This window comes from Nematolebias whitei, chromosome 8 (assembly GCF_014905685.2).
Source record: "Nematolebias whitei isolate Nwh7 chromosome 8, NemWhi1, whole genome shotgun sequence".
Classification (NCBI taxonomy): domain Eukaryota; kingdom Metazoa; phylum Chordata; class Actinopteri; order Cyprinodontiformes; family Rivulidae; genus Nematolebias; species Nematolebias whitei.
In genome coordinates, this window is record NC_056505.1 from 19,918,367 (window position 1) to 19,944,355 (window position 25,989).

General features: G+C 40.2%; 2 protein-coding genes across 2 annotated transcripts; both read left to right on the top strand.

Annotated features, from left to right (window-relative positions):
* The first annotated feature begins 277 nt into the window (after positions 1–277).
* LOC119413355 (eosinophil peroxidase) lies at positions 278–4,533 on the top strand. The gene is made up of 14 exons (XM_037680399.1): positions 278–332; positions 502–589; positions 679–854; positions 936–1,068; positions 1,288–1,417; positions 1,505–1,711; positions 1,821–2,175; positions 2,300–2,460; positions 2,581–2,839; positions 2,923–3,093; positions 3,200–3,437; positions 3,543–3,742; positions 3,963–3,995; positions 4,130–4,533. Exons 1-14 carry the CDS (start codon positions 278–280, stop codon positions 4,531–4,533), a joined length of 2,610 nt encoding a protein of 869 aa, XP_037536327.1.
* A 13,830-nt stretch (positions 4,534–18,363) lies between these two features.
* Positions 18,364–25,582, top strand: LOC119413073 (transcription factor COE2-like). Its single transcript, XM_037680085.1, has 6 exons — positions 18,364–18,497; positions 20,233–20,389; positions 22,689–22,752; positions 23,904–23,959; positions 24,077–24,150; positions 25,510–25,582. The coding sequence occupies exons 1-6, from the start codon at positions 18,364–18,366 to the stop codon at positions 25,580–25,582; spliced, it is 558 nt and encodes a 185-aa protein (XP_037536013.1).
* Positions 25,583–25,989: the final 407 nt, after the last annotated feature.

Below are 25,989 nucleotides of genomic sequence, written 5' to 3' on the forward strand. Positions count from 1 at the left end.
CTAATTAAAGAGTGAAATTCCCGACATAGTATGTGACGTGACATGCTGAGATGTATAAAAGAAAAAGGGAGTTAAACGCTGAGCAGCAGTAACTTATTGCAGCAGCTAGAAGACAAACTGGAAGAAGAAAGTCATCGAAAGATTCAAGTTTTATCTATAGGTGACTTTTTTAATTTTGAAAACTTGTTATTCTAGTATTACTAAGCAGTCTTTTCTCAGATTAGACTGAAAATGTTATTATAAAATTTGCTTATTGTAATTTTTTTATTTTACAGGGATGAATTTTTATGTGGGTCTGCTGGCTGTGGGTCTTACCCTATGCCAGGTGACCGGTGAGTACTTACACTATTATTTATTTAGTTGTGTGTTTACTCAATTTTTATTTTAATGCATATGAGCCAACTCAAAGTTTAGTAATGGTGTAACATTAATAAAAAAAAGACATATTTATTTTTACCAACTGTTTAACCTCTAAATATTGTCTAACCCCTTTACCTTCAGAGGCCAATTTGAGCCAAAGTTTTATTGAAAAGTGTGTGAACGAAGCTAAAGCCAATGTGGATGCAATCTACACTTATTCCCGACAAACGTGAGTGTAGAAAAATTTATGTTTTGCTTTTTATAGTGAAGGCAAATGTTGTAAATCAGTGTATTCATGAGTCTGACCTCCACACACAGGAGTGTTGACCGGGTGAAGAGAGACACAGTAACACCTGCAGACATCCTGAGGCTTCTGAAGCAGCCTAAAGGTCTGTCCCGTGGATTCGTGCGTGCAGCTGACTATATGGACAACGCGCTTCATCTGATCAAAAGGTCCCTGGTAAAACGTCCCAAACGCTCCATTAATGCTACAGGTCTGTAGTCATTATTATTTTCAGTTTTGTTTTAAAGGTCAGAGCCACAACTAATTCTGTTTCCTGCCTTGTGTTCCTTAGATCTGATCTCAAATGATGACCTGCAAGTGATAGCCAGACTTACAGGCTGCTCTGCACAAACAAGACAAATAGCTTGTGCCAATATTACCAACGTGAATGTGTACCGGACTGCAAACGGTGTCTGCAATAACAAGTGAGGCAACAATTTGCAAATAAATAAATAAATAAATAAATAAATAAATAAATAAATAAATAAATAAATAAATAAACAAATAAAAATATTTTATGAATAAAAAAAAATTGTTTCTGATTTAATTGGGCTCTAAATGATTGTATTTTTGAAGGACTATCGATCCATTTATATAGAACATAAAAGGAGTAAAAATGTGTTTTTTTTACCTTGTTCATTTAGGAATAATCCCCGTTGGGGCGCCTCTAACATCCCTTTTGCCCGCTGGCTGCCGGCTGAGTATGAAGATGGAATCTCTCTTCCTAAAGGCTGGACTGATGGGAAGAAAATCAACAATTTCCTCCTTCCCCTGGTATAATCTTCTCATAGTCTATCATTTTTACACAGCAGCACAATGACACAGCAACACCTGAACTCATTGTCTCAATATTGTCCTCAGGTGAGGGATGTTTCCAACCGTATCCTGGCAACAGCTAACGCTGATGTGAAAGGCGACCCTATTTACACTTTCCTGGTGACAATCTTTGCTCAGTGGACGGACCACGACCTGACTTTCACCCCTCACTCTCCAGCCATCAGATCATTTAATATGGGCATTGACTGCGATAAGACCTGCGCCAACACAGAGCCATGTTACTCCATCAAGGTCAGTGGTTTTAACATTTCAACGTCACTTTCTAACTAACTACATGAAAGACAAATATTTGAAATACACACAAACACCTGGAAAGCTGAGCATCTCTCACTTTAAACAGTTCCCCAAGAATGACCCCCGCGATCACACAGAGGAGTGCATGCCCTTCTTCCGCTCTTCTCCAACTTGTGGTTCTGGCAACACAGGCTACATCTTTGGCTCCAGCACCACCCGCCAACAGTTGAACACGCTCACAGCCTTCCTTGATGTGGGTCAGGTTTATGGAGCTGACGACAGCAAGGCTCGCCTGCTTCGGGACTTGAATACAGACCAGGGCCTGTTGAAGGTCAATGGAAACTATAATGACAATGGCCGTGAGCTTTTGCCCTTCTCCACCATGGGGGCCAACATGTGTGCCACCCGACGCCGCATCACCAATGATGAAAATGCTCAAGAGGTGCAGTGCTTTATTGCTGGTGAGATAACAAAATAAACCCTTTTTGTAAAACCTCAAAAAAAAAAAGAAAAAAAAGTAAATATTCAGGCTTCCTTAAGCTGATAACATATTCCCCTGCCTCTTTATTCCATCTCGCCGTGAAGGTGATGATCGTGTCGATGAGAACATTGGACTGACTTCTGTACACACTCTGTTTATGAGAGAGCACAACCGTCTAGCCCGAGCCCTAGCTCAGCTCAACCCACACTGGGATGGAGAGAAATTCTACCAGGAAGCACGCAAGATCATGGGAGGGTACCACCAGGTAAGAGACATGAAAAGCACAAACCCAGAGACAAAGGTTTGAAAACATGGAGACAATGGGATATGTTTACAAACTCAGATATGTTCAGTTTGTTAACCCAATTTCTCTTTTGTATTTCAGGTTATCACCTTCAGAGACTGGCTTCGCCACATTGTTGGCCCAGATGTCATGGCTAAGAAGCTGTCTACCTACCCCGGTTATGATGAAAATGTGGATTCTGGCATTGCCAACATTTTTGCTACAGCTGCCTTCCGTTTTGCCCATGGGATGGTTCAACCCTTCATCTTTCGTTTAGATGAAAACTACCAGAATCATCCTACTTACCCCACACAGGTCATCCACAAATCCATGTTTACACCATGGAGGGTCATCTTTGAGGGTAAGACATTGAACTTCCTAACCCATTGTGAAGCAGTGAGTAAAACCATTAAGTCTAACAGGTTTCTAACTGGTGTTCTGCAGGTGGGATAGACCCAATCCTGAGGGGCTTGGTGGGTTCCAGGGCGAAGCTGAACACCCAGGATCATATATTGTCTGATGAGCTGAGGGACAGGCTGTTTAAGTTCTCCATGAAGTTGGCATTGGATCTGGGATCACTGAACATGCAGAGAGGCAGAGACCATGCACTCCCTGGTATTTATTTGTTTCTGTTGATATAAGTCTGAATTGCCTGATGCATATATAATATAAACTACTGTAGTTTGTGCATCACCCTAAACTCTGTGTTGGCCTCTTTTAGGCTACGGCAAATGGCGTAAGTTCTGTGGACTGTCTCAGCCCAAGAGTCTGAATGAGTTGGCCACAGTGTTGAACAACAAGGAGTTGGCTCAGAAATTGCTGGATCTGTATGGCACACCTGACAACATTGATCCATGGCTGGGGGGAATAGCTGAGCCGTTCGTCACTGGAGGAAAAGTGGGACCCCTGTTTGCCTGCCTTATTTCCAACCAGTTCCAAAAGATCCGCCAAGGAGACCGGTGAGCAGATAGAAAATTACAAAACTATATTAAAGATCTGGGGATAGTCATGCTTGGTGTTATTTCACATTCAGAGATATAAAACTAAAATACAGCGTTTTTTAGCCTCTGGTGGGAGAATCACGGTGTCTTCACTGAAGCGCAGAGGGCATCACTGAGGGATACATCACTGGCTCGTATCATCTGTGACAACACTGGCATCACCGAAGTACCTGAAAAGCCCTTCCTCTATCGGCCTCGTGGTTCTGGTTACACCCAGTGTGACAAAATTCCTGCATTTGACCTCAGCCCGTGGAAGGAGAACAGTAAGTTCACGACAATATTTTCAGCCAATAGGGATCACTGGTGAATAAGTCTACATTTGTTCCCCTCATCTTTCTTTTTAAATTTGTGACCAGCGTCTGTTGAATTTCCAGCACCAAAATTTATATAAGCTGTTTAATGTAATACTTAATAAAAAAGGATCTAACTTGTGTAAAAATTAGAGTTCTTAAAAAGCTGTGCATTTCTTTTAATTTTCTCCAGGACAAAGTCCACCTGGGCCCCCAGGACCACAAGGTAAATTTCTTCCTCATATCTATATACTTACTTTTTTACTGAAGTATAAACATTATTAATGTTGCAGTATAATTTAACATTTTGTAAGTGCAATGTTCATGAGCATAAGTGTGTTTATGGGCTTTTACACACAGTCCCTCCCGGCCCCCCTGGCATGGAAGAGAAAGTTGCCTTTTCCGTACGTCTCGGCAGTGACTTCCCTGAAGCTGTTAGCCCCATCTCCTTCAAAGATGTCATCTACAATGGGCAGAACAACTACAACACTGAGACTGGCTACTTCACCTGCGAGCACCCAGGGGTGTATGAGTTTGAGTTCCACTGCACAATCCACCAGGAAGCAGCCAGCATCGATCTGCTGCATAATGGGAAGCTGATTCTGCACTCGTTCACCACCAAGCAGAGTGGATACGTCACAGCCAGCGGCAGCACCTTCGTCAAGCTTGAGAAGAGAGACAGAGTCTGGCTGGTGGCCAAAGATGGTGCCAATGGACTGACGAGTGACAGCTTCTTCTCTGGTCATCTGCTGTTCACTGAGTAGGAGGGCTGTAACAGCTCCTACATTTTACCAGATGTTGAAATGAAACATCAAACTGAAGTCATAAAATGCACTTTGATAAATGGTTTGTTTTATTGTGAAAAGTTTGGACAAATCTGTGTTTTTGATTGTCAGTTTCTAATAGTTGTTTTTCATAAAGGAATATGTATAATGCACTGATACTCCACCTATAAAATAGGTAACTGTTGGGACCAGTTTATGATTAAGACCAGCTTAACTGCTAAACAAATGTGATTTGTTACTTTTTAGTAATGAATTTGTTTGTTAAACCTCTAAATGTGATTGTAAATGTTGGCAGATGAATGCAAAGTATTAAAGTAACTTTTGAAAATGGATATGAGAGCTTTGGTTTTTAAGAAATATTGTGAGCAGCACTTTGTATATGTCATGAGTTTATGTATGCGTATTTATGTATACATGTATATACATACGTATATATATCTGGGGAGTTGAACTGGCGACCTTCTGATCACAGGCCTACCTTGTCAGCAAATACTCCAGCTAGTTATTCCCCACAAGCCTTTAGAAGTCTGGGAAGAGCTCCACCAGGCCACCCAGCCTTGTGGAGGTTCAACTTCTTCAGAGCTTTCAGGACCTGTGTGTGTGTGTGTCACCTGGAAGGCAGTGTCTGCAGGGTCACAGGATGCCCTTGAGGGTGTGTCTGTGTTCAACATGTCGAATCTGGCATAGATTGTGTTAAGGCCGTCTGGAACGATGGCCTCTCGGGGATCTGTGGTTGTAGTGGTTCTCCTGTAGTTTGTGACAGGTTGAATTCTCTGCCACATGCTGCACATTTTGGTTGAGGTAGTAGCTTTCAAGTTTTTCTGAGTGAGCCCTTTTTGCTGCTCTGATGGACTTCTGCAGCTCGTACCAGGCTCTGTTATAGTCCTTAATAAGTAATAAATAAAAACTCCTTATATTCCATAAATCAGAAGTTACAGTCATGCAAACAACTGCACAGATTTCTTGTTTGGGCAGAAGCTTGTTGAAGTCAGCAGCTTCCCTTCAGATCTATAACTGATATAGTATACAACTGTGTTAAATTTTTTTTTTTATCATTAATACATCTAGTGCAACCAGCTCTCTCTTTTAGCAAACTATCTCTTGATAATTGAACGTATTCTAAAGAAACTAGCAAAGATAATGATTGAATAATGTACAGCTTGTTAACTTTGGGTTAAACCCAATCCAAGATGGCCACCACAGCCAGCTCACCTTAGAAAAAAAAAAAAACAGCTTCAACTCAGTTGATCTTACATATTTAAGCTACATTATGGTGTGGTTGTAGCTCTGAGTCGTTCACAATCCATATTCAAACCACTTAAAACTTTAACATCAAGTCTTGGGGACAATCCCATTTGTTTGTTAGCAAAATATTTCATAAATCACTAGATGGATTTTACAGAAAGTCCCTGAAACTAACTGTATAACTGAATAACTTTTGAAGTCAACCCAGTTTAACATTGCTGTCACAGCAATTTAAAATAAGCAACAAAAACTCATTGAACAATAGTGAATTTTTAGACATCTCCATCCTCTATCTGTAACTGGGTCACTGAGGCAGGAGGTCGAGGAAAGAAATCCAGACACCCCTCTTCTCCGCGACATTCTTCATCTCCTCCTGGGGGACCCTGAGGTGTTCCCATGGTCAGAGGCCATCTTTTATCTGTGAGGTGAGTCACAACTGCAACAATGTTCTCATCTTTTTTTAATATAGGTGTAGTTTTAATATAAGTTGAGTTCAGTGGATTTACATCTGTAAATGTTTACAGTTTCTCTGATGGATTGTACCGTGCATGTATCCATGTTTGTGATATAATCAGCACAATTTTCATGCTGAGTGTTTGAAAGATTTGTTTCTGTGGTTACTGAACCCATCAGTACTTAGCTAAGTGCTTCTTTAATTCATGTCCATTCCTGACGAGACAGGGTTAATAAGTTAGCAAAACACCTTTTAATTGTGTCAAGCATGAGTCAAGCAAAGCAAAATTATCATTGTTATTATTATTATTTATATTATTTAGACAAATAGCAACTCTAGCTTATTATATTTAATCGAATAAAATTGCTACAGTTTGTGCGCTACCATTTCAGTTTTGTTTGTATGTTTTTGAATGGCTGTTTAACTTCTCACTGGCTCAAAATCCAGGTATTTATGCCTGTGTGCTGCAAAATTTGTAAAATGTAATAGATTTGTAACTGACCTGATTAATGTCTCTGTTGTCTTCAGAGCTCTCAAGCGAAGATCTCATCTTGTGACAGGTAAAGAAAATAATTTTTTATGTATGTATGTATGTATGTATGTATGTATGTATGTATGTATGTATGTATGTATGTATGTATGTATGTATGTATGCATGCATGCATGCATGCATGCATGCATGCATGCATGCATGCATGTATGTATGTATGTATATATGTATGTATGTATGCATGCATGCAAAAAGTTGACTGGTGAACTCCAAATTATGTATGACAAAGTTTTCTTCCTAATTTAAAGAAGTTATGCTAAAAGGCAAGAACTTTGCTAAAATATTGCAAATAAAGCCCAAGACAACGACTAAGAGTAAGGCCCAATTGTTCCTGAAGTTAACCTCTCCCATTGTGTTCTTCTAATTTGGCTGTTTTAGATGTTTACTTCATTAAAGAAACAATTTCTTTAATTTCATTGTCACGATTTGAACAGAAAAAAGAGATTTTGTTCACGTTTGTTTAATTTGGGATGTTTTGTTCAACTTTGGGACATTTTTTGTATTTTGGTCAAAAATGTCTGATTATTAAAAATGATCTTTGAGATCTGAAACTGGCTTTAACAGATGAACACAAAATGTTTTCTTGCACTCTCAAGTGCATTTGTTTTTGAGTGGACACCCCCTCCTTCCCACACACACAGACAGACACACACCCAATTCCCCATCAGAAACATTTCATGCAGCAGAGTTCCCGCTCAGGAACCACACCTGCTGCTAATCTCACAAACACGACATGGATGCATTGATTGGTGTGACCTTTTTATTTAAAAATTTCCTCACAGCTTTTAAGAAAATATAAGGTTACTTGAGGCCTTCCTGGTGAGGCTCAACAGGAGAATTGTCTGAACTTAACAATAACACCCAATATGATTCAGACCAAGAGACAACTGACGTCTAACGATTCCTCGAAAAAGAAGAGTGCTTCAAGGAATTCTACTGTAACATTCAAGAATAAGGATATTGTTTGTTTTTTTTTCTTCCCCCCAGTTGTTCTTTGTTTTTACAGTGCTTAGATATGTAATTATTTTATCAAATAAGTTTCCTCCTATAATTTTGGGCCCGTGTCCTGTTTTCACAAATTAAATTATACTGTTGGTTTTGACTGAGAACACAAAAAGACGATTTTCTGAGGTGCTTTTTTATGTGAATTATTTAAAAAAAAATAATCTTAACTGATGGTGACACAGTAATATGTGATACATTGCATGACACATTTCATTTGCAAATTTGTTGTATATGTATAAGCGCAGATCAGTCAAATATATATATATATATATATATATATATATAAAATTTAAATCAGAATGCCTCTTTTATGATTGTCTATTGTTGTTGTTGTTATCCATTGTTGTCATCACTCTTTGTAAAAAAATCAGATCTCTCTTGTAAATGAGTCCCCGAGGCTCAATGGTATAAACCTGTATAAATAAAGGTTGAATGTCAATTTGGACTTTTTAACAGTTTTTGGGACATTTGTGACAAAGAAGGACTGCGATTATAACAAACATCCGGACTTTGTTATTGTGAAAATCTTTTTCGATTAAAATATATAAATAAATAAAATAAATAATTCAACAACATAAAATAAATACCAAGACCAATTCCTTGAGTTTAAATGAGCAATGACTGCATTTTAAAACAGTGGAAGATCATTACATGATCTGACAATAAAACATTTTCTCTCAAACATCATAAACTGCACAGGAAAGAAAAATTGCTGCAACTACAAGTCTGATAACTTTAGCTTTAGTATAGGCCTAAACATGGGTTTTTATTCACGAGTCAGAAGCTACAAACAAACAAATGCATGACGGATTCAAAAAATATTTTAGGCTTGTGTCATCTAGTTGACGAGACTTTGTGACTTAATATGCAAATCATCTGTCAGGGTGTGGGGAGCAATGCGATCCAGAGGTCTTACCCAACAGGGTAAAGGAGGAACTTTAATGAGAAAATAACAAAAACCACAACAGCAGTGAAACCCTCACCCCCACCTCTCTGTTGACCCCATTTAACCCATCATGACCCACAGTCCGTCAGCAGCAGCAGAAGCTCGGTGCATCAGATCATTAGTCTGACATTTCTTCATGATGAATTTGTATTTTTAATTTCAAGTGATTGTTTTTTTTTTGTTTTTTATTTATTTATATTTTTTTAATTTAGCTGTGATGACCTAAAAGGTTTAAAGGTGTTATTTGCCCACAGTGACATTCTTATTTCCCAGAGATGAAGATTTACCTGAACTTTCTGGTTGTGGGTCTAACCTTGTGCAATGGCAGGTTGCAGGTGAGGATTTACACACTGACTAGTGTGATGATCCCAGTTTCAGAATCAGAATCATAATAAACTTTATTGTCATTGCACCAAGATATAACGAGAATATGTACGTACAGTCGTTCGAAAGATGGGCGGAGTGCACGAAGCTGCAACTATAAATAGCACGGCCCTCTTATTCTTATTCAGAATAATATTTTGTTTAGATGAGAAAAGGGAAGAAAACATGAGGAGAGATGGTATAAAGAAATATCTCTCATGCCGTGTCCTAGACAGGGCATGATTTGAGGCATCACAAAACCTACCACAGCAAAGCAACATAAACAGACGTTATCCATGTACAGATAGGCCGGTGAAGACATTGAATTTTTCAGGGAAAGTTGTAGCATAGTCCAGAGCGCCCCCCGGCCATTGTCCATTTAAGAGGTGACATTCATCTTCAGCTAGGTTGAGGTTCGGTTACATGTCCACGGCCTTGGGGAAGGGAGTTGTGAGGAAACAGACAAAGCATCTTTGTTGTTTTCAAAACATTCCAGGAGGAGTTGAGATAAGTCCGCCATCAAGGCCACAGTTTGGGTCAGGCAGAACTCGTGAATTGTTGTTTCTGCCTTTTAAAGTCTCGCTCGTATATATTCCTCTGATGGAACTCCAAAACAGCCGAATTGATCCTTTACGCCAAAAGTCGAGCTCACAGCTTCTCCAAGATTATTTCCCTTTCATGTGTGTTGCTAGAAAGTCTGCAGTCCTGATAACAGCTGCTCCAGCTCCCTGCTGCAGCTCCACAAATTCAGTCTGAGTGCCGTCGAGCTTCCGTACAGCCACACTTAATCCACATTTAATATCTTCAAGTTGAATTTACTTTTAAATGATCACTGTATTTATGTAAACAAATGTAAAATGTTGTAACTGTGTGACCTGAATTGGTACCTTCCCCCCAAATTGTTACAGTTTAAAACTGACATAAACTAAATGTTAATTTGTGTGTTTTCAGAATTTGAGTCATAGTTTTATTGAAAAGTATGCGAACAAAGCTAAGACGAATGTGGACGCAGACTGCACTTACTCCCACCTACTGTTAGTATAAAAGCCAACATTTGAAACAGAGTTCAAATAAACAAATGAAGGTAAATCTGCCTTCTTTGCACACAGGAGCATTGAGTGTGAGAGACACAGCAGCACCTGCAGACAACTTGAAGCTCCTGAAGCAGCCTCACAGTCTGTCCCATGTCGTGGTGCACGCAGCTGACTACATGGACAACACGCTTCATCTGATCCAAACATATCCCAAACGTTACAGACGCTCCATTAACGCAACAGGTCTCTATTTTAAAATGTTTCTGTCAGTTTTGTTAATGTATTGTGTTCATCAGATCTGATCTCTGATGAGGATCTGAAAGTGATTCTCAGAAAAGTTGGCCTATTCCCATCGTGCACAAGTTTCGGACTGCGAGCAACATCTGCAACAACCTGTGAGGCAAAAATTGATTGACAAGCTTTTAATTAGTTCACTAATATTAACAAATCATTTGCAAAAAAGAGAAGAGGTTTGTAGGCTCAGTCATCCAGGTAGATAGCAACAAAAAGATGAAATGTCATCTGGACAAGTTTATTTAGTACTAACAAAATGTTTAAAGGAGGCATGTTAGATAAAAAAAAAATCCTCTCTTCATCTTACTTACTTAAAGAAGCCACACTCAAGGACACAAGAAGATTTTTAACTGGTTTTACTTGCAAAGCCGACTTTCACAACAGGTTACTCAGATTTATAGAAGTTCTACGTGCATGGAGCCCAGTCATGAGAATCTGCCATGGACAGCGTGCGAGAATTGTTTTTTACATGCTTATCAGCTCTCGGCTCAGGTAGACACAGATGACCTCGACCACACAGCACATGCAGTATACATGCAGGATCAAATCAGCTCCTCATTCAGCTCTCTCTGAGGAAGAAAATAAAAACACCCATAAACCTTGACCAAAAATCACCCGACAAGGCATTCTGTTAAGATAAATGCTTTTGACTAAAAGCACTTGAGGAGAAAAAAAGATCATGCATCGATTCAAAATAGAAAAATTACAAGACAGAAAATTGGATGAAATCAAACCAAGAATTCAGCAGAGTCAGCACAAAGAGGGACACAGCTGGAACAGAAGGTGACAGAAAAATGTAAACAGTGCAGATGACATGGATATTAAAAAAACAATAAAGAAAACACACAGAATAAATTTGGGGGTTTAAATCTGTCAGGGCAGCACAGTGGCGCAGTTGGTAGAGCTGCCGCCTCTCAGTGAGCAGGTTACCCTGGTTCAAATCCCAGCCCTTTCTGGGTGGAGTTTGCATGTTCTCTCTGTGCATGTGTGCATGTTTTTTTTTTTTAAAGGAAGCCATGAGGCAAAATAATAAAATCAAATTAAAAGGTTTGGTTTATTAAATGATGTTGGTTGCATGTGAGCTTGTTCTTAATTAAATTGTACTTCTTTAGATTGTTTGGATTTTTGTTGTCAATAAATTAATTCTTTACAAATCTAGTTTTTTCTCTGAGTGACATGAGACTATTGAGGGTTTCAAATGATTTTCATAATTAGACCAGTAGATGGTGGTAAGGCACAAGTTTTCAAAGGAACAGAATAAGGCAATTTCATTTCTGGATTCATTTTAACATTATGATCAACAAACAGGACTTATATAGTTTTCCTGAGTATAAAGTTAGAGTTTCTTTAACAATATCTTCAATAAATATGCTAAAACTTTTATGTTGAATTTAAACACTATTTTAAACTAGTTTTAACTTAAAATAAATTTGCCTCCTGAGAATAAAATGCAATTATCTAACAAAACTTTTATGAAAATGGATTTATTTTAACTTTGAAACTGGCTTGACAATTGTCTGCTGGAGAAAAAAAATGGTGTGACTTTCTTTTTGGCATGTTAAATACATTTTGGATAAAACATTTTTATTGAGACTAAAACCTTTCTTTATCAGTAACATTTTGAAACTTTTCTGAAAGACTTGCTTTCTGAATGAATTTACAAAGCAGCTGAAGTTCAAGTTCAAGTAACAAAGTGCTCAAAAGTTTATGTGAACTTTTTGAGACTGCAAGACCATGAAGAAAACGAGTGATTTGAGATTAAATGCCAGTTTTTAACTAATGTTTGATTTTTGGTGTTTCATTAATAAATAACCATTCACATAAAAACGATTAAATTAGTAAAATTATAAAAATGAAATTAGTTAAATTACTGAAATATGACCACTGCTTCTTGACAGCAGACTGCAGCTTAATGAGAGGGAAATGTATCACAACTGCTGTCTAAAATCTTTATATTGGAGGTCAATTTATCAAGAAAAAAGTGAACTAGATAAAGAACACAAAGATGGCATCAGTGAAATCACAGGAGGAATGAAACACCTGCACTTCTCTGCCTATTTCAAGTCAAACAGTCTGCAGTGAAGGGGAAAAGTTTCCAACATGTTAAACTGAATCTAAAATTGACCAGAAACCACAAACGTCTCATTCAGATATTATGCAGTTCATACTGATGAGCCTTTAAAACTTGTGGCACAGTTTGTGTCCACCAGTGGGCCCTTCAGTCGCAGTTACATTATCTGTTATCAGTTGTTTGGGACTCAGATTGGAATGAAGCGTTATGAATCTTAAGGCTTGCAAAAGTGATGGTTTTATTGAGAAATGAGGCTGAAGGCGGCGCAGCTTTAATTGCACATACCGACAGTCCCGCAGGGATCTGCATCCTTCTCTAAATGCGCAAACAAAAAAAATGAGCGCAATATACTGCGATCAATAGGTGACGTGGTGGGTCGCTTTAGTCCTGTTGTTTTCTGCACAGAGAGACGGAAAACAGCTGCTGCGCGCGCGCACACACATACACATGCGCGCGCGCGCACGCACACGCCACGCCCCTCCTGACCTCCGTGGACACAGTGCCATCCACACAAAGTGGCTCTGCGCGTCCCATGGGAGCGGGGGAATGCTGGAGAGGACGAGCGGCACACGATACCCCATTGTTTGGTTTAGCAGTCACTGATCCCCTCCACACCTCCAGCCTCCCCCCAATCACCCCCACTCCCCTTCTGGCCCCCCGCACACACTCCCCCAAAAAAAAAAAAAAAAAAAAAAACGCACGGGCGGCCTCAGCGGGTTAAACTGATTAGAAAGACGTTTGTTGGACTAATCCCCCATTTTTCATTCCGCTTCATCAAATCAGAACCACTTCAACAGAAAGTTGTGGAGCGTCGGGACACCTCCAGCTGCAGAGAGGACAGACGTCCCCCCCGCAGCACAGAATCAAATACTAAACAGATTTTTATTTGATCTTTTCAATAAAATACGTCAAAATGGCGCAAACTCACCAAATGATGATGTGAGCTGCAGACCGCTCTTTGAAGAGATGGAAAAATTAAAGCTTAAAGAAAGCTTAAATGAGAATACACTTTGCTTTTTAAAAATACAAATATTCACATATTATAAATGTTTGACTTACACACTAAAAAGAAAGTTACTTTATGTCCACTCAATGAGTCTGGCAGCTTTGGATGTGTTACAGATTTGTTGAGTAAAGTTTGTGTCAAAGTTGAACACAATCATACAAGTTATAGATGGTGTAAAGAGGCTGACCTTCGTCTGGCCTACAGTGCGTGTCACAGTCTTTAGATAAAGTAATATTTGAGTTGAACAGATCCAAGTGTTCACAAAAAAGTTAAATCACGTCATCTGGACAGTTTCTCTTTTGGAAGAAATGTTCCATCCTTCATTCGAAGGATGAAGGATGGAACATTTGGATGTTGTATAGACCTTGCTGTTTCGAACCAGTCTGCTGTTGAGTGGTTTTGCACATGCAGAATGAAGGACCATCAGTCTAACACAATAATTCATCAATTCATAACAAGTATAGGCAAAAGTTTATCTTTAACCATTTTAGCCAGGTTGTGGCCCAGCTGGTTTGGTTTTGTCTATAACATTTGATTGTTCAATTCAAATTCAATTCAATTCAAAAATACTTTATTAATCCCAAAGGGAAATTATTTGTTGTTGTAACTTATTATCCTCATTTCATTAAGAGATGTTATAGATGCTGATGGCTGTAGACAGGAAGGATCTCTTGTAAAGATCCATCCCACAGTGGATCCTAAGAAACTGGCAGCACATGCCGTCCAATCCGTCCACCCAGACTTGGCTGACCTCTCGGTTCCCCCAGGCTGTAGGACCGCCCTAATGGTGGGCAGAACTCCTCCCAGAGCGATGGCCACGCCTCCCAGCAGTCTGCCGAGCTCCTCGTCGCTGCGGACAGCCAACTGTAGGTGCAGAGGGACGATCCTGTCCTTCCACTGTCATGACCCATGTTTCCTGTTAGTTCCAGGATCACAGTGGATGCAGGCACTTGAGCACAGCTGGCAGGTAGATGAGAATGCGTCCAAAGAACATCCTTTCAACTTATTTGAGATTCGGGGCTGTAGTTGAGATATTATTTGAGCTTTTGAGACGTTAATCAGCTGCTGTTGGTTGTAGAGAACTGCCTCGTTGCCATGGTTACGCATCATAACAAATGTCCAAAACTAAAAAAGTTTTAGTAAAAATCCTTGTTATTCACTGATGATCAATTGTTTTAGATTGATGGTCCTTCATTTTGTATGTGTAAAGCCATTCAACAGCAGACTGGTTTGAAACACGTCAACAAGGTGCTACTTAATACGACAGATCCTGTTGGCAGGCCTCAGACTGATGAAGTCCTTCAGATGAAGGATGAAACATCTCCTTCCAAAAACAGAAACTGTCCAGATGACGTGATTGAACTTTTTTTGTGTGATTTATTGACTTGGATGATTGAGCCAAACTTTTTTTTTTTATTCCAGGTGTTAAGAGTTTAAAAAAAAAGAAAATATTGTATTGAGAGCCCATCCTATTTAAATGCTGAAGCCCTGTCTTTGGTGCTCCACCACCCTGTTTGATTCCCAGAACAGTATTCTTAACAACCATCTTGTCCATTCCCACCACACAGACTGCCAGTGGTGGGCACGGTTCTGCTTATCCGCTAACAGCTAAGAGCGAAGCTAATTTTTCATTTATTGGATTAGCGTTTTCGCCAACTTTGTAAACACAGTGGACCAATTAGGCTCTGCTAACTTTAAGTCCACTAATAAAATTTACAAGTTTTTTCCTGTCTGATGTGGGTGTGTCTCGGAGAGTTCTTAGGCACGCTATTGGCTGACTACGTGTACATGTGGCAAGACGTGATAGGTCGACGCAGCAGCAGCAGCTAGTTGAGCAGGTTGATAGAATCAACCTAACATCAACAGGTTTGAGTCATCTTACACTACTTAAAAAAAAAAAAGTTTTACTGTGATCAAAGCCTGTGTTTTTAGTTAGCGGACTATGAGTCAGAGAACTTTTAGATTTGCACCTCTGCAGACGACATGCAGTGACAAGTGCAGGTCAGCCACATGACTCAAGCTTCCTCCTTTTTTTCAGCTGATTCTTTGAGTGCTTTGTTTACACTGAGTGCACACCCACATTTCAGAACTCTAGATCAATCAAATCTAAAATAAACTGGAGTAACTGCCTTCAAACTGCATCATTTAATATAGTTCAGGATAATCTTTCTTTATTACAAATGAACTTTATTTGAGTTTTTTCCTCACCACAAACTTCATGGATGTCCCGGGGCCTTTCTGAGTGGGGTTTGCATGTTCTCTCTGCGCACGCGTGGGTTTTCTCCGGGTACTCCACAGACCAAAACCATACATGTTAGGCTGATTATGAGTGAGAGAGTGAACAGTTGTTTGTCTCTATGTGTCCCTGTGATGGACTGGAGACCTGCACTGTTAAAACAAACCTATTGAATTTACCCAAAAAAGCTGAGCTAATAATTTGCACTTATGGGTATATTTACCTTAATACTTTTAGTAAAGAGTATCTGTCGACAGCTCTGAAATACCAAAAGAAAAGAGGAAAAGTCTACTTAACTTTTTTGGATACATTTCAGTAATTACCTTAAAAATTTGAATAATAGTTATGCTTTTTTGTTATTGTCAAAGTACTTAATAATTATCCCTAATAATCAAAAAAGATAAATAACTATTACCTGCAAGGAGAAAGTTACACACAAAAAAACATATTTTTAGACAGTAAATGATCAAACCAATTTTTATTCAACCACATGCTCAACAGATGGTACAAAATGGATGTCCCTCGCCTCCCGCACAGTGATGGCTGGACATTCATGGGCAGCAGTGACCCCACGACCCGAAAAGGAAGAAGCAGGTAAGGATAATGGATGAATGGATGAAAGTCTAATAAAAGTATAGCTTACCTTGGCCTCAGGAGTAATGAAGTATGAAAAGCACATTGGGAAACTTTTAATCCAGTCATAACGAGTAAAGTTATTTGGCAGAGTTCAGTTTGGTTTACATATCACATTATTAATCTAATACAACAAAACCTGTTTGGGTGTTAAAAATCAACTCAAAGCAAAGAATTCAATATAAAACAACACTCAAATTTGAATGTTTTAACTTGCTTCATTATTTGAATATTAACCTTCAAATTAATTCACTTTTTGGACTCAAGAATCATTCATTTTCTGCAAATATTCGGCAGTTTTGGAATTTAACAGACCCAAACAGTCTGCAGTTTTTTTTATTAGACTGTAAAATCTAACATGTTGCACAGAGTAAAGGAATTAAACCGATGCGGTCAAAGTGTCCTCTGCAGGTTTTCTCGTGGTTTGGGGGTTCGGTCCAGCTGTCAATCATCTAAGTGGAAGTGGACAAGGCGACAAGGTGCAGTCTGGGCCGTAGGATTCCCTGAGACTGCGCTCATAATTGGGGGAACATCTGACTTTGTCCCCTGATGGCAGATGGTGGGTTGAGGCGGGATCGTGGGGGTGGGGGTGAGGGGGGATTTACATTCATTGTCCAGGAGCACAAATTCAACACAGAGACAATAGTCCGGGTAAGGGGGCAGAGATTGAGAAACAGAAAAGAGAAAGACAAAGAAGGAAAAAAAACAACATTTTTTCAGAAGTGCTGCAGAAGCAGAATTTAGTTTTACTCTCCAAACTGTCCCTAAAATGTATTTTAATTTTGTACAGAAACAGACACAAGTTGAACTCATGATAATAAATAAAATTACAATAAATAAGCAGTAAATTAAACTAGATTAGACTGGAAAATTAATGGAGCTAAACAAACTTTATGCTGACAACAGAGAAGGTCCATTCTCACCTCAGGACTCAGGGAGTCAGGGTTCTGCTCTCTTCAGCTGATGAAGAACTCATTTGGGGCTCCATCAGTCAGAAGAGCCGACCAATCAGAGTGCAGCTCGGTCTGCTGCTGCAGGAGACTGATGGAGCAGCCAGACGGTCATTGTTCGGACTGACACTGATGCCATGCGTCCTGAGCCGAATCACTGCGCTCAGAGGGGCGCGCGCGTGCGTTAAATGTTGCGCTTTGAATGACTGGGCCGACATAAATAAAAAGGGTCCAACATGCAGAGAGGAAACCACACAGAATAGGATGCTGATAAAGTAAAATAAATATAAAAAAAGTATTAAAACTGCAAACATTTAAGGGCGTTTTCCTACTTTTTACAACAATCTGAGCTCCATCAAACAACTTCCACTGACACATCAAAGAAAAACTCTGATCCAAACTGGTCCAAGTTGTGTGTAAAAAGTTCTGGCTCACCGGTTGGATGCTGAATCTGGCAGGAGTCCAAACAGCCAAACCAATGAGAGCATCAACAATCGCCACCCCCCATATGGCACATGGCCCCTCCTCCACGCTCCATCCCGGCTGAGAGTCTCATTCATGCTTCAGGACAGAGGTTCACTCCAAGGCTCCTGGTCCACCCCCCAGGATCCACTGCGCTGATCCCATCTGGGCCTCGTGACAAAGAAAGACTTTCTCCGCTCGAGGAAGTTTGGAAGAATAATTCCATGCAGGTCGAGCTTGTGTTTTGGAGCTGAGGAGATGATCAGCTGGGACTGAGGACACGTGCGCTCGGACAATGTCTGCAAGCTGCGGAGAACTAGATCTCCCATCATCGTTTGAATCTTAAAAAAAAAAAAGTCAGTGTGGATTCGTGCCGAACCTCCTCAGCATCAGTTGTTTCTTCTTCAAAGCTCTGCTGAAGCTGCGCGGAGGAGCCCCTGAAGTGAAGTGGACCTTCTGTTGTTGACTCAAGCGCTTTAGGTGTAATCTTCTTTTCTTACCGCCAGGTTAAATTAAATTTCAAAAGCGGGAGACATCGAACGATCAGGGCAGGGCTTTAAATGTTCGGCATCCAGGAGCAGCTGATCCGAGAAGTGAGTGGAATAAAAGAGAGGAACCTTGGAGTGGAGATGGATCCGGTCCGGTCCTGGGTGCGTAATGTTGGAGTGGTGGATGCGAACGTTGCTGCGCAAAGGTAAAAACAAACAAACTCACTTCCTCCACGCACGCAACTTTCTCATGTATATATTTTAAAATCCCGAAACCTTTTCACGCAGCGGATTCTCTCAAAACCGAACCACATATTTTATACACCATAAAATATATGAAATAAAGAAAAAAACAACAATAACAACAAAACTTGTTGCAGAAGAATCAAACCATACTTAAACTTTTCAGCGTGTTATTATTTAGTTTGTCATTAAGCTTTTGGTTAAAAGCACGGGAGGGAAAATATAGATTTTTATATTGAGTCACATAAAATACTTTTTTGATTAAAAGCAAACAAATTATTTGTAAAATAAATAATAACATAAACGCATTATAGTCATAATTGTTGTTTTTCGTTTCCTTTTTCACATTTTTTACGAATGGGCTTTAATATTATCTTCTCTTTACTAAAGCCAATAATAATAATTAAAAAAATCCTCTCTCACTGATGTAAAACGGAAACAACATATTATCTGCCTCAAATGTAAACGGTTTATTATTTAAAAACAGAAATAAAGCCCTGTTCAAAAGTTCACTATTCTGGAAAATTACAGGAAACAAGAAAATCCGAACAATTTCTCAAAGTTTTATATGAGGCAAAAACAAAAACAAACAAAAAAAGGATTTTTTAAATTTGGCTTTAAATAAACTTTACAACCACTTCAGTGTTATTGTAAAAACAAAACGAATAAAACAAACAAATTATTTTTAATTTCAGTCGCAGATTTTATTGTATTTTTTTTACTGTCCACATGAGCAGCAGCAAGATCCACAAATAATCCAGTTTGATTTCTTTAATGATCCATTTGAAACCTGAAGTTAAACTGACTGAAAATCTGAGCAGATTTAAAAAAAAAAAACAACAACTTTATTTTCGTTCACTTTTTTTTTTTTTTTTAGGCCGAGTTAAAAAACAAATCTTAAACTGATCTTAGAAATATTTATTTTTTACATTTTCATTATGATCCTCCTACTCCTTACTGATTGCAGTTTATTTAATTTATAATCTTTTATTTTCAGTTTCACCAGTTTTTCTTGCTCATTTGGATGATTTTTTTCACATTTCAAATATTTAAAACTTTTTGACAAAAGTAAGTTTTCTTGTAAGTTGATTTTAATATTTGCTTGGTTTCACTGACACCAGCTTTAAGTTTGGATTTGAATGAAATTGAAAACTGTCATTCCTTTAAAGATGAAATATAAATTTTTCATTTTTCATTTACCCTTTATTTATACAGGTAGTCTCATTGAGTCACGAGAACTCATTTTCAAGAGAGAAATAATTAAGTTACAAAAATATGCTTCTGCAAATATTCTGAGAAGGGACTAAAAAAGTTTAATTTTCATTTTTTCATTTAGCCTTTATTTATCCAGATTAGTCTCATTGAGCCACGAGAACTCATTTTCAAGAGAGACCTGTTTTTTTAGGGAGCACATGGTGGGGTTAAGGGCCTTTATTCTAAATTTCTTTGTACAAATTTGATCAGAAACATAATTTTCTGCATTTTTTTAACTAAATCCTACAAATGAGAGATGCATTTCCCATTTACTTTTCATATCAAACAGGTAAAAAACTTCCTTAAATGTTTGTTTGATGCACATTTCTTTAAAATGTTGTCCCATCTTGAATGAGTTGTGGTTTTAATGAACTAACAAACAGCTAAATGAACACAGAGTGGAGCTGAATGTTTAATGATGGTCTCTTCCTGTTGTGTCCTCAGTGGAGTGGCTTTGTCAAGAGCTCATTTTGAGAAGCAGCCGCCCTCAAACCTCCGCAAGTCCAACTTCTTCCACTTCGTCCTGGCGCTCTATGACAGACATGGCCAACCTGTGGAAGTGGAGCGGACGGCCTTTGTGGACTTTGTTGAGCACGAAAAGGTGTGTGGGTCACCTCCTCACCATCTCTGCCTGTAAAGTTTAAATTACTTATTTTACCAAAAATGATCAAACAAAATGAAAACCAGAATCAGTCTCTGATTAATAACATCTGACGTGTATTTCCTGGCTTAACCAGGTGCTCAACTTATTTTTTCCCCAGTAAAGCAAAGCATGTGGAACAGCTGACGGCGACATGTTTACACAAGCTTTACCCTCCATGAGCTGATGATGTGGGATTGAAAAAGAATATCTAATTAATTAGCAGCTTGCCTCATTAGGAGGACATCACTACTTTTTAAAATGCAAATTATGCTTGCTCCTGCTAAGATCTACACTGAACTAATCATCAAAGTGTCTTCATGCCCCCCCCTCCAATATACTCTTAATGTGGGAGGGAGCCAGATTCCTGAAATTGGACAAGACCGAACTGAGGAAGAGTCCAACAGATTTCGATAGAGAGAGGAGAGGGAGTGAAGTGCGCCTGATGTTCAGCGCTGACGGATGAGTTCTGCCTTGTGGCGCAGTTTGGGGTGGGGGGTGGGAGACACACTCCTGAAGTGGCAGCGTCTCTGTCCTTTGGGGAAGAAAAGGGGACACCCTCCTGCCAAGTGGAGTTCAAAGTCAGTTTTGTGGGCTGTAATTGATGTAGGCAGCAGTGCTAATGCCAGGCCTGAAAGCTGTCACTGTTGCTGCTTGCTGTGCCACACAGGCCGGCACACACTCCCACCATGACAGTGGAGAAGTTCATTTTCTGCATGGTTACCCTGGCATCTGTTTGTGCCCCATAACTATGCAGCAGCAAAGCGATGGCATGGCAAAAATAAACCGCTCCTCAGTGTGTATTTACAAAACTTATGAAGCCAGGCATGCATCCATCACCTGTTGTGTCTCAGTTTCACTCCTCATTTCAGGTTTTGAGGATCCTGCTTTCTGGTTCGTCTTCGTGCATCTTAATTTCCACGCTCCATCTCGCAACTACCTCGTTTCCCATTCTCCAAACTCCTTACTCTCTCTCCTCCTTCCTTGAGCTCATCTCTGTGATGCCAGCCTCCTGGGTTATTGGACCAGAGAGCATTCCTTTGAGACCACTTAGAAAGACCAGGAGAGGTAGAGGAAGGGGAAGAAAGAGGCAAAACAACTGCTAGAAAGGAGCAAAGAGGGAAGAAGTGAATGCCTGGGATAGTGGAAAAGAAGTTTTTATGTCAAGGTCGACTGGTGTTCAGGCTTACATGCAGCAGGGGAACACAATTTGCCCCCCCCACACACACCCACACACACCCACACACACACATGCACACATCCCCCCCACCTTGCTGCAGACACAACCATTACATCTGATCTCAGTGTTTTAGGAGGTCTGTGTCAGAGATCATAGTTCTGCTTCCAACTTGAAGCTAAAGTGATAGTTCAGATCTGTTGAAAAGATTCTGAATCCGTAGAAAGGTTATGAACAACTAATATCTTACCTGTTGTAGATAGTTCTTTAAACGACCTCAGTTTGTAGGAACAGTTTAATTCTGATTGGATTGATTTGCTGTCAGCCGGTGTGAATGAGCAAAAGACTAAAGGGAGCAGCTGCCATCTTAGAACTGCTTTGATTTAAAAATAATCTTTACAGCAACACACATGAACACTGTTTAATAAACATGTACACTGCCGTATCTTCCACACTGTATGACTATTCTGTCAGAAATTATTTACTCCTGCTGGAATGTATGGTGCTCCAGGCTGCACAAGAAATGTTACTACTGTGACTGCTGTTTAGAATAAAATTAAAAAATGTCACCCCTCAGAAATAGAGTTTATATTTTTACAACAGCGAAGGCATTGGTTAGATAAAGATTAAACAAATGTTTAAGTTAACATAAAAATTTAATATTTGAACATGTAAATAACCATGCAATTTTAGGTAAAAACAATCAAACACCAAAAAATTGGAATTAAAAAAAGTGATGCTTCTGAAGCCGTTTTGGGCAGTGATCCACTTTGGTCTTGACCTTACTCAGACTGACCTTTAACTCAGCATTAGAGTCCAACTTAAACTTTGTGTCTTCTAACTGATTTAAAGAGCTATATAATATGGGTGAGATAATTTTCATTATCTTTCCACAAACCCCAATTTTAAAAAGTCTAAACCATTACTTTAAGCATTCAGCACATGTGAGCTCATGATCTCTGATTTTAGATCTGACCCATGGAGAAGATAAGCTTCAGGATTGTGTCTAACACGTTTAAATGCCCCAGTGTACTCACTTGTGTGCACGGTGCGTGTGTGTGTCTCTGTGTGTCTTTTTCCAAGGAACAGACAGGAGAAAAGACGAATAACGGCACACACTACAAGCTCCAGCTCCTCTACAGCAACGGTAGGAACAAACATTAAATGCAGGTTTTACTTCTCTGTCTGAGTTGTGTAATCAGTTTGACTCACTCCTAAAGTCTGCAGGAACTGAAAAAAGTTCAGGATGACACGCACGTATTACCCACGTCTCATTGTCTAATCTTTTTCCTTAAATTTTCAAAAGCTTGCAAGCAGCCACTTTAGGGCTTGTGCATTGCCACCCCATCGGAACCCCCACCCCCCATCTCTTCGACTGACTCAGATCCTGGGGATGCACAGAAAAATCTGTTTCCCATGAGCCACTGCTGCCCCTGCTCTGCCATCACGCAGGCACCCATGGGAAAGAAGATGAAAGACGTCTTCTCGAGCAGCTCCCTCGTTCACACAGACACACATGAACATGCAAACACACCAAAAAGCTCTCCGTTCCCTCTGGCAGTATCAAAGGCATCTCGATCGAGACTTTGATGAGAGGAACCCATTTTAAAAGCAATACTCTCAAAAGTCTTCATGAGGGAAAGAAAAAAAAACTTTCTCAAGAAGCAACTCATTGCATGTTACGTCCTTCAGATTTACTGTGGAGGTTTGGACGTTGAAGTTTATAAAACGGTATAAAAGGATCTCCAGGTCCCCTTTTACCAGTTGGTTTCTATTCACCGCGGTCACGCTGCTCACTTTGGGGCAGCAACAACAACAACAAAAATCACATCCTGATAAATCGTGAGAATCTGGTAAATTATGTCCTGAACGTAAGACATGCGCGATGTTTGTCAAATATTAAATACCTCTCAATCCCCTAAGAAACCCTCACATGCACACAAAAAGAGTGCACAATCTCATTCGTTTGAGTTGTTCTGGACAGAGTTCAGACAAACATTTTCTGGGAAATAGTTTGGAGAAAAACAAAATGATTTATACCATAAATCTGCTCAGTTTATTTTGAGAATCTGCATTACAAAGTACTTAGAGCAGGTTTTTAAGAGTTTAATGACTCCCTCTGAGATTTGTGGTTTTACTACGATCATTTTCAATCAACGTTGGCTCAATATGTCTTGAAATATTTTAGTAATATGAGTAAAACGATCCACTTTTATGAAATCTTTATGATGCTCTGAACATGTTTTCAAACTCATCAATAAGATCCAATTTATGTTTATAATTTTTTTTATACTTTAGGGGTTCGCACCGAGCAAGATCTTTACGCAAGACTTATCGACTCCGTCACCAAACAGGTTGGCAAACTTCCCTCAAACCGTCCAGAATGGATTCAAATTTCACCGTAATAAACGAGTTCATTTATTCTACATGAAACTGAATCTGTCCCATCGGTCCTTATTTCCTCCTCTCAGCCCATATCGTATGAGGGACAGAACAAGAATCCTGAAATGTGCAGAGTTCTGCTCACTCATGAGGTTATGTGCAGGTGAGTGTCTCTCTCTCTCCCTCTCTCTCTCTCTCAACCCCCCCCCCCCCCCACACACACACACACGCTGATAGAAATCATTGCCTACAGGGACTAAATCCAAATATCCATTACTCTCTTTCATTCTGTTTTTCTTAGTCAGCTTGAAGTGCATTTTTTTGGATGGACTCTTGGGACTCTGCCCTTTTGGAAAATGTACCTGGTTGTTGAACTATAACTCTGGCCTGTCTGTCATCATCCTTGTTACAGTGGTGACCCCCCCTGCAGCTTTCTGCTGCGTCGCAGCATATCATCAGTGTAACTCCTGTTCGTTCCCTCCTCTCCTTTCTGGCCTGGGATTTTGGACCCAGGCCTCAGCTCACAGCAATAAGCAGTTTAAGGAAATGAATATGCTGCTGCCACCCAGACGGATGCTGCTTGACCGCATGTGTGAACATAGAATGACAAGTGTGGTTTAGCACGCAGAGCTAAAGAGCTGTTGAAAAAGTTAGATAAGTTGAGTATTTACATGAAGACAGAAGGGTTTTGGTAGGTGAAGGATAAAAATGAGTAAAAGCAGGTTGAAGGGGGAGTCTGATGAATGTGGTCTGGAAGTGGGGCAGGATTCGGAGGCAGCAGGGGTAAGGATGGAGGCCTGGGGCCTGCAGAGAGGAACTGAGACGGGCCGGGGTTCTTGCCCATTGTGTAGCCAGCAGATGCCCGAATGTGACTCACAGCTGGCTAATAACAGAGCCGAGGAGGCAGAGGGCAAGCGTCACAGCTGGGGAGTGAGGCCGTCTGACAGGGGGGCGGAGGGGGGAAGGGCAGGGCCAAGCTGGGACACGAGAGGGTTGAGGCGAGGTGTAGGGGTGGCAGATGGTTAGGGGTGGGGGCACCTTTGTTATGCAGTGAAGGGGACTTTGGAGGGGGGTGTGGCTGGCCAGCAGGCTCCTCGGACAGGACTGGTGACGAATAGTAGGATGTTGCGGGACAGTGCGTGTGTGTATATGTGTGTGTGTTGTGTGTGTGCGCATGTGCATGTGCAGTGAGGCTGCATGGGGGTTGAGTTTGATTTCAGAATCAATGTGACAGATTGCCTGGCTGGCTTTTCACTTTTGAATGGTCCCTCACTGTTTGCAGGGTGTGTTGTTGTACCTTTTCTTCTTCTTTTTTTATTCTTTTGTCCGCTCCTCCCCTCCCTCTCATGCCTCCTTTGTGTGTTCCTGGATTTTGGCTGACCGTGGGCAGAGTTGTCTGAGCCTGTGGCTGTGGATGGGCCAGACAAATGCTGGCTATACCCCTGTTTAATTTTGTTTTCCTTCCCCACCCCTCCAACACTGACGTTTCCCCACTTTTGTTTCCCTGTTTCCACCCAATCAGTCGCTGCTGCGAGAAGAAAAGTTGTGGCAATCGAAACGAGACGCCCTCTGATCCAGTCATCATTGACAGGTAATAAAATGAAAGCACACTGTCCAAAACCTCACACACAAGCACCTCATTGCACCTAATGTCATTTTGCACTTCATGAACATGAGCGTGCGTCTCTTCCTGCACAACTTTCTGTTTCCTTGTTAATCTGTCTTCAAGTGTTCATCCTTTCATTCAGACATTGCACCTGAAACCTGACATAAACAAAGATTTTCCTTTGACTAGAAGCATGCATATCTTTCATCACATGTGATAAATGCTCACCCTGACAGCCAGTTATTAGCCTTAACGGTGATTGACCACCTCTGTAATCAGCGTGCGAGAGAGTCTTCACGTCCACGTCTTCTTACGGAGGCCTTGCACTGTCTGCTTGGCATTACCCGGTGTGATGAATGTTCACCAGCGAGCAGGAGCGTTCTGTAAAATAGTTTC

Bases quoted from the DNA above. Each gene is read 5' to 3' on its own strand.
- LOC119413073 (XM_037680085.1), top strand. From the start codon at position 18,364: ATGTTCGGCATCCAGGAGCAGCTGATCCGAGAAGTGAGTGGAATAAAA. The intron at 23,960-24,076 runs GTTGGCAAACTT...TCCTCCTCTCAG, and splicing joins TCGACTCCGTCACCAAACAG to CCCATATCGTATGAGGGACA. The intron at 24,151-25,509 runs GTGAGTGTCTCT...CCACCCAATCAG, and splicing joins ACTCATGAGGTTATGTGCAG to TCGCTGCTGCGAGAAGAAAA.
- LOC119413355 (XM_037680399.1), top strand. From the start codon at position 278: ATGAATTTTTATGTGGGTCTGCTGGCTGTGGGTCTTACCCTATGCCAG. The intron at 1,069-1,287 runs GTGAGGCAACAA...TTGTTCATTTAG, and splicing joins AACGGTGTCTGCAATAACAA to GAATAATCCCCGTTGGGGCG. The intron at 1,712-1,820 runs GTCAGTGGTTTT...CACTTTAAACAG, and splicing joins AGCCATGTTACTCCATCAAG to TTCCCCAAGAATGACCCCCG.